Source organism: Lipotes vexillifer, unplaced genomic scaffold (genome assembly GCF_000442215.2).
Source record: "Lipotes vexillifer unplaced genomic scaffold, Lipotes_vexillifer_v1.1 scaffold1145, whole genome shotgun sequence".
Lineage (NCBI taxonomy): Eukaryota > Metazoa > Chordata > Mammalia > Artiodactyla > Lipotidae > Lipotes > Lipotes vexillifer.
In genome coordinates, this window is record NW_006778097.1 from 268951 (window position 1) to 278012 (window position 9062).

At 44.4% G+C, this 9062-nt stretch overlaps 1 protein-coding gene across 1 annotated transcript in view; it reads right to left on the reverse strand.

Moving 5' to 3' along the window:
* ARPC2 (actin related protein 2/3 complex subunit 2) overlaps positions 1-9056 on the reverse strand; it is a 29468-nt gene extending 20412 nt beyond the window's left edge. The window contains exons 1-3 of the mRNA XM_007451426.1: positions 9034-9056; positions 8736-8817; positions 561-595 (exon numbers count right to left, since the gene is read on the reverse strand). Of these exons, the coding sequence (XP_007451488.1) occupies positions 561-595; positions 8736-8809 (109 nt within the window). The 5' untranslated portion in view covers positions 8810-8817; positions 9034-9056. The remainder of the gene's footprint in view (positions 1-560; positions 596-8735; positions 8818-9033) is intronic.
* Positions 9057-9062: the final 6 nt, after the last annotated feature.

The window sequence follows — 9062 nt, forward strand, 5'->3', positions numbered from 1 at the left end:
TAATTACTTTAGGGAGATCTGGCACTGCTAGTTAGTATGAGGGGAAGGGGATGGTGCCTGGCCTCCAAGTCACAGCACTGCAGAGCTGCAAAAAGTGTTCCAAGATCATCTAGCCAAGTACCCTCATTTCTACAGAGCATGACTATCCACCTCCTCAAAGTTCACACAGCAAGTGAGTAGTATCAATACCTAATTCTTTCTAGGAAAAGAAAGCAGTAACATCTCTCTCTGACTTGTGGAACAGGTCTCTAGCACTTTTGTGATTCCCCATTCCTCTAGTGCTAGGCACACTAAGATGATGGTTAAAGATAATAACATATTATTTCCAAATTTAAAAAACCTTAGTTTGTACCACAAAATTAAACCCAACCTTCTAAGATATCAGCAGGCAACTTTATATAGCTCACTAAATCCATGGAATAATCATCTAAAATAAAGACCCACCCCCCCCCACGAAGACAATCAAGATAGTAGCCCTGAAAATCTTATTTTAGGAAGAATTTTATTTTCTATTTTTTATATTGTGCCTTCTTCTTAGTAGGTGAGATAAAGGCACTTACCTGCAAATGTTACTTCTACAGCTTCTGGTTTGTTTCTGCAAAACAAAACAAGTCCTTTAGTTAAGATAACTATATTGCTGGGGCTTCCCTAGTGGTCCAGTGGTTAAGACGCCGCACTTCCAATGCAGGGGGTACGAGTTCGATCCCTGGTCAGGGAACTAAGATTCTGCGTGCCGCATGGTGCAGCCAAAAAACAATATAACTATATTGCTGCTTGCCTTCAAGGGGACTTGCAAAAGGCTCCTGAGCTTTATTTAAGATCAGACCAAACTGTAAAAATCTTATACTTACCATTGATCCAGGTATACAATTCATTTTCTTATGCATCTAAACCTTTGTAGTTATTTAGGGTGGAGGACTGAAAAAAGGAAGCAGCACAGATAAAGCTTTTGCTTTGCCGCTGGAATCTCTGCTGTGGTTGTGCTCACCTTCAGTTCTCAACTCCTTAAGACCATGATAGACACGTTTGTATATGTGACCCAAAAAATGCCCTCTTTTGGTCAATCCCTCCCCCACGGGACATACTCAGTGGAGGTAGCACACTCAGCAGTAAAACTGCTAAACAGAGCATAGAATGGTTCAAATTTACTTAAAGTGAAAGGATGATTTCAGGCCATAAACGATACAGTTCTATTCCATTTCAAAGACAATCTGTTAGTCTTCCTACACATCTTTCCCTCTCCCTTACATGAGCAAAGTACTCACCACTCTCCTTAGTAAAGCCCTCTTTGGTTCCACCCTAGTGTTTTTGGTTTTGTTTTTAAATTCCAGTGTGTACATCCATAAAGTGTAGCACAAAATAACACTGCGAAATCACTGAGAACAGTTAAGACACCTGTTTTCCAACTTTAGCCTTTTCTCTAGGACCATGTTTTCAGACAAATTAACACTACACACCTTCTTTTTCTTGCCTATTCATCTATGAAATGGGAGAACACAAATGGTCCTACCTACCTCTCACAACTGCTAAAGATAAAACAAGAGAACAGACACAGAAGAACTTATCCTGGAAGGCAAAGACAGTCTAACACCTTCTGGGCGATTCCCAGATGAGCCTGGAACATGGACTTCTAACAGTCAATTAACCTCCAGTGAAAAGCTACTTTACATGTTTTCCTCACTTCTCCTCAAAGCCCAATGGTAGGAATCGAATGAAGACTCTACAGTTTAATCAGCTAACACCCTAAAACTCAAATGATTCCACTTTGTTTTATGGGCCAGCAGACAAGATATACACCTTTTCATATTTATTCTTGCCTAGCTTGCTCAAGACCTCACGATCAAGTGCGTATCTCTTTTACTATCTCCGCTCCCTCACCTGTAAAAGGAACAACGACTGAGTTACCCTCCAGAGTTGCTGGGAAATAATGGAATAGATAACGTGGTTTATGACTGTTAAAAAGCTGCAGCAGAGCTAAACAATGCCTTTCAAGGAAACTGGCCTCTCCTAAGCATATGTTAGCCCTGTCGTAAAATCAGCCTATACACATCACATACAAAGTTCCACTCTGCTTCTTCAAAGCCATCCATCCATATGTGACTTAGAAAAAGTATTTTGGGTGTCTGAGAATCGAAGCATCAAGTGGGTTTACGGACAAGCAGTGAGTTCGGAATATGATGAAAAGAACTGTATAAAAATTTAAGTTGTTTCGATCTTTCATTTGAAACTGTAGCCTGCAGACTAAGGCAATGACTGGCCAACCACCATTTTTCACTTCTAGAAAACAGGAGCCAAGGAAGAAGTAGACACGTTAATCTACGGCCCGCTTGAGTGAAATATTAAGAGGCTGCACAACGGGAGGAAGCACTGAAGCACATTTTCCAGAGGAAGGCTGGCTGTGTGTGCCAAAGAGGCAGGGTGGAGGCTTATAAAGGCCACATTGTATCACTTAGTAGGCGGCTGGGTTTCTTTTGTTTTAACCTTTAGGCTTTAATTCAGCCAAGGAAGGACTGAGTTCCTCACTTTCTCACCTCATCAACAGACAGAGAAAAATCAAGTATAGATAAAAAACCTTAGAGTTCCAACATTTTGACTCTGAAATCCTGCATTTCTCTAGGCCGTAAAGTTCCCTGAGCACAGCTCCCCACTGGGAGAAGCCTCTAAGATCTATACTACGTGGTTTGCTGCCTGACTTGGGAATATTTGTCAAATCACTGCCATTAATATTTTAGCTTACTATTTATGGCTGCATAAAGGTTGTAGAGGAGAGAGGCAGGCTGCTGAGGAGAGCACTGGGCCAAACGAGTCCTCCTGAGGCGTCAGCTGGGAGTCAGAGGTCTGCGAACTCTGTGCCCCAACATGGACACTGCACAGAGAGGGAAATACACCAGGACAGGGCCATGACTCAATTCCAAGACCAGGTGTTTCTTATTTACTTTTGTGGTTTAAAATCATGGAGCTAGAGGGGAATAAGATTGGTCTGGGAGAAAGTGTACCATTTAATAGGCCAAAAGGGTAAATCGTTAAGTTATTTTCTGTTCCACTGTCTGCTAAAGTTTCAGATGCTGGGGGTGAGTTTAATCACAGAAAAAGCATGTCTTTCAGAGTTGACTCTTCACCTCAAGTTCTGTCCCTTACTGGCTATGTAACCACAGGCAATGTTACTCAAATGTCTGCGAGCCTAAAATTCCTTTTCTAGAAAACAGAGATTAAAAGCATCTACCACACAAGGTTGCTGTGAAGACTAACCGAGATGCTATGTGGACAGCAAAGTTTCCCAATCAGGGTCTTGTGACTAAGTTATAGATATGTTGAGATAATGATCCCCACAGCCCTTAGGGCAGCCCAGAGGCAGGATCTCTAGGCTAGACCATTTACCCAGATGTGCCACAGGTATGGTCATGTTGTGTGTGTGACATACCAGGAATCACCGGGGAAGGGTGCCTGTACAATGCTTAATATATACGTCTACCCGCTCTCCAACTCCCAAGAGCCCCAGTTTTGTCAACTGTATTATTGGAACTGCTGTCTGTCACCCAGGCACACTCTGAAATGGAACAAAACCACGTTAAAGCTTATAGTAAAGTGCCTGGTTCATAGAAGGTGATCAATGAATTAGTTTTTCTTCTAGGTAGAATCAGAGATCAGACTTTGGAGTCATGGTTGAGAGAGGTTTTGGGATTGTGGTTAACTCCCAGTATCAGGAATTGGTCAGCACAAGAAGAAGAAACAGAACCACATTACTGTCAGACTGTCATAATGTCTGGAATCCTAGAATAAAGGCCCCAGGATAAGCCCTTAGGGTTACTGACTGGACAGTACAAGACACTAAAACATATTCAATTCATTCAGATGGGTTTCAAGAGCCATTCTTAAAATCCTTTAGAAAAAATTTCCTTTTATCCTTTTTCTAAGGAAGCTTCTAGAACTAATCACTAATCAGTCACTAATGAACTCCTGGCAACTGTTATTGTCCAATCCTCTTTTCTCACTAAGGGTTTTGGAGTTTTTACTCCCGAATGCATCCAGTTCCCCTTTGTGCATTTATGTCCCTCTTCTCGTTATCCCTTCCATAAGCTGAATTAGAGGAATTATTGAATTCTGCTCATCATCTCACCATAAAGTTTTTGATTACTCTCGTTTAAGTCCTCTCTAAGGCTCCCACCCTCCTTTTTGAGCAAAGCCTAGAAAAATGGATCATGTTAGGTAAGAGGTGGGTGGTCCTACTCTCCGTTAAGCCACGTCTCAAAATAAGGAGAACAAAGAGGGTCTAAAAGCTCATTCACACAATGTCAGAAAAGTGATAAATTGCTAAAGCAACTAAGAACCATTCTATCTGGCTTCATCCATTGCTTCAAGAAAATACTTATTAAGCTGACTATACACACAGTGAGAATGCTGGGAAAACAAAGATGATGAAACCATAGGCCCTGCCCCTAAAGAGTCACAGGTTTGGTACACACGTAGAGAGTGCAGCTCTGGGGCTTTATGCCCAAAGTGGTCCCAAGGCAGCCAGAGGGCGGGCAGCAGTGTGTAACTACAGTGACCTGTAAAAAGACCAACTAGATTGTCTCAGCAAGTCAGCCACTACATCCAGTTTCTTCTAAATGCTTAAACAATGTCCTAATTCCAAATCACTTCAAACCAGTATGTCTCTCTGAGGACACATGCAGCATATTTGGGAATGAGAACAAGGTATCAGCAAGATTTAATTTATTCCTTTATCAAATTTCTCCTCCCACAGTCCTCGCCCACCCCAACTGGCACAGCCTGCTTACTGAGCTTCACTCCCCCTCATAGAACCACAGCTCCCCACAATATGCACAGCTGTGGCAAGGAGCCAGCATGCACTTAAAATCAACAGCAATTTGCATCTGACAGCATTTCCTCAATTTTGGACTCTAGCTAAGCCGACAAGCCTAGTTTCTGAGGCTGTAAAGGTTCTTGGTGTGTATATACTAACAAAAGAATTAAATTAATTTTCCAGATTACTTCTGCTTTAATTGGGGGCCTGGATAATACTTCCTAAATGATTAAAAAAACAAAAACAAAATGCTGTTGACAAGACCTGCACATGAGGTTTTCTGCAGTGTTCAAAATAGCTTCTTAATCAGTCACAGTCTCTTAGTTTGGAGGCTGTTGGGAAGACAATTTACCAATAACTATCATTCTGTGAGGATACAGAAATCATTCCAATAAGCCACCTTCCCAGTAGGGTGGTAGGAAAAAAAAAAAACCGGTAAATTGTTTGGAATGAATCTTAGGCTTTGTCGGAACTGCCTCTAAATTAAAAGGGTGTCATGACCAAATGTATTCTTTTTTTTTTTTTAAGTTTGTTTATTTTTGGCTGTGTTGGGTCTTTGCTGCTGCACGTGGGCTTTCTCTAATTGCAGAGAGCGGGGGGGCTACTCTTTGTTGCGGTGCGCGGGCTTCTCACTGTGGTGGCTTCACTTGCTGCGGAGCACAGGCTCTAGGCATGTGGGCTTCAGTAGTTGTGGCACGCAGGCTTCAGTAGTTGTGGCACGCAGGCTTCAGTAGTTGTGGCACACGGGCTTAGCTGCTCCGCGGCATGTGGGATCTTCCTGGACCAGGGCTCGAACTCACGTTCCCTGCATTGGCAGGCGGATTCTTAACCACTGTGCCACCAGGGAAGTCCCCAAATGTATTCTTAAACAATTTAGATGACAGAACCGCTTTATTCGAAGGAAATTTAGACTTTTAGTAGGATGTCACAGGCAAGAAGACCCAGCAGGATGATATGAGAGGCATCACTCTCTTCTGTTTCATACTGTACAACACCCTTCAGTGCTCACAGTCCACAGGTAAGGAGGCTGGGCAATGGTTCGAGGCTGCAATTTACTCTGGCATGGGTACACTATGAGAGGCCCATAGAGAAGGACCTGCCATAAATCCATTACCATGCTCTGAGAGGCATTTAAAATAAGATCAACTTCAAAAGGAAAATTACTCTAACTGTATTCTAAAGTATATACGACAGAACTATTTTTAAGACTATCTCATGCTTATGTTCTTAGTAGCTGGAACAGTGCTGCATTTCCAAATGCAGACTTTCTGCAATAATGGAAATGTTCTACATCTCTGCTACCCAAATACCGCTGCTCCTAGCCATATGTGGCAACTCAGCCCTAGAACTGTGGCTAGTGTCACTGAGAAACTTAATTTTAATTCACTTTAATTAATTTTTATTTAAACTTAACTAGCCACATGTAGTTACTGGCTATCATTATTGGACATCGTGGAGATGGAAGATTCACTCTGGGGAAGGCTGCTCAGAACCTAATTTCCCCAACTGGTTTGTTCAGAAGTGTAAAGCAGGGTGGAGCTGACCTCTCCCAGCATGTTCCCACAAGGGCCAAGCCTTTCAAATCTCCAGGGTTTCTCCTCAGCACTACTGCCTTTCTTTAATCTTTCTCTGATCTCCACCCCAACACGTGTCACCCCTTTGGTCCTCTGTAACTTTGCCAATGCTCTCAGAAAGGTCCCCCTTTCCCGTTCCTGCCTGGTGCTGAGCACTGGGAGAAGCCTACAAACGTTTATGATTATCACACTAGTTACCCTTCTCTGGAAGTTCTGGCTAGGCATGCACCTTGATAAATTCTTAACTACTTTACTGCTGCCTCACCTTACTGGTATGCCTGGAAATTCACACTCCGTCTAGAAACAGGCTTCTGCTAGGTGTTACATTTGCAATGCCAGGCAAGCCCTACCTCCTCGGCTGAATATCACAGTCTCTTTTCAAAGATTTTCAAAGTGCTTTACAGCAGAATACGTTTTGAGCCCACTTACTTAAAGACACACCTCAAAGGGAAGATGGGCCAGAATAAAAGCCAAAACTTGCTGCCCTGCCCCAATATTCAACATTGCTACAACATATACTTTGTAAAAAAAAGTCCCAGAAGTTCTAACTTATGCCTTCCAGACTTGAGTGCCTACTTTACTCCCACTGAAATGGTTAGTAGCTCTTTTTAAGAGTAATGTTCTAAAAGCAGAAGAGCTGAAGCTCTGAGTAATGGGCTACATTTCAGAATCACAAGTTATTAACAAACAAGAAGTTGTGAAGGTACTCCTACACTACAAGGCATGCTTCTACTTGAAATGCACAGGCATTTATCTTGTAGATCAGCTTATAACCACCCAGGTCTCATTTTTTGCTAGTCTAAACTTGAGAATTCACTTGAGATCAGCTGTGAAAATGCAGAAGTTAATTTAACTTCCTCCTATGTGCTACACTGCTCAAAAAAGGACAGAGCAATCACCCAAAATAAGCCACTAAGCTGATTCGTTTGAACATTTAAAATGCAAAGCAACTGGTAAGTGAGGCTGAAGACACGAAGCAAGTTAGCCTAAAATATAAGCAACTGCAGTCCCTGGCAGGAAACAGCAGCTACTGCTCACTGTATGTGTTACTTCAAGAAACGTTGTGCTTTGCTTTACAGATAAAATCTGCGGCCTTATAAAAGAGACAGACAATATATTCAATTTAAGCAGTGGGTTATAAGTATTTTTTTAATGCCTCCAAGCCACAAGTTCATTATGTCCACTTAGAATTTCCCCTCCACCGATCCTCTTCCATCTGTGGCTCTCCAAGCACTTGCTCTCTTTTTATTAGTTCCCAGTTCACCAGAAACGGTTTGCACTTATTTCCTCAACTGTGTAAGCAAGATGTGAAGCCTCATCCTCACAGATGGGGAAATGAGGCAAAGGGACTGGCCACAGGCCACCAAAAATTAGAAGCTAAAACCAACTCCTTGGTTTAAATATATTACAAAAGCAAAGCAGCTTTGGGGGAAGAGGTTGTCTTCTACAGATTCTTGTGTTTGACAGAGAAGGGTGCCTTTGAAACATGTCCTAAAGCCCACTTTTAAAAAAGCCAATGGCTAAAAACAGGTTTCATCTAAGAACTTAATAGACTCTGGAGGCTTTTAACTGTGTATCTAGGCCAGAATTACTGCAGAAGAAATCACAGACCAGGGGTATGGTATAAGAATTTAAAAGATAAACAACCAGATAGACGACAGCGGGTGGGGAAAGGATTATTAGAACCTCAGAAGAGCGATAAGGAAGGGCTGTGGATGTGGGGGACGACTAACTTTGCTTGAGAAATGTAACAAAATGGCCAGTGTCTCTCACAGCTGGGTTCAGGGAAGGTAAACTAGAGAGATCATCGGGTTTTCCGGCTGCAAGGCTGGGCCTGCCTTCAGTCTTCCCTCCCGCTCCCTTAGACGAGGTGGGGGGGCGGTGGGGAGCGAGAAGACTGGTGGTGATCTGGGCCTGCATCTTCTTTCCTCCTCCAGTCCTGGGAATTCCTGAAAACTCCTTCCAACCCAATCCCAAATGGGCTCTCTCCGGGTTCTGAACAATGACGGGGAATACAGAGGGAAGTGGTCCCCTGCTCGCTCCAGCAGGCAATGGGATCCTCCAGCGAGAGTTCTGGCCCAAGCTACCCTCACGTCCCACAGGTCTCCTGCACTTTGGCACGCGCTCTCCTGTCCACTCACTGCTTCCGCATCCCTCCTCTGAGCCTCTCCCCATGCATCTCTGCCCCTCACCCCACCGCGCCCAATCACCGCCCACGTCTACACCGCCTGGGCAGTCCCCACACCCTGCCAGGTCTCCCACTTCCCTCCTCCATGTCTTGGGGGCTGAACGATTAGCAGGGGTCAACTCTGCCTCCCCCGCCACCCACCAGCCCCCGGCCCCCAGCGCGCGCTCACCCGGCGGCCGCGTTCTCGAACTTAAGCGCGAGCGTCTCCTCGATGATGCGGTTGTTCACCTCCAGCAGGATCATGGCGGCGGCTGCCCCGGGCAGGGGAAGGAGAAACAAGGGCGGGTGAGGGTGGGTAAGGGAGGAAAGGACGGAGGGAGCGGCACTGCTGCCCCCTGAGGAGGGGAGCTGGGTGGGGTAGGTTAGGGGAGAAGGGGAAAGGGATCGGGGTGGGGGTAAGGGAACGCGCGCGTGCTGGCCCACGCACGCACTCACTGTGGAGACACCTACCCACCCACCCGACCGACCTGGCCCCCGAAGCCTAAACCCGCCTGCC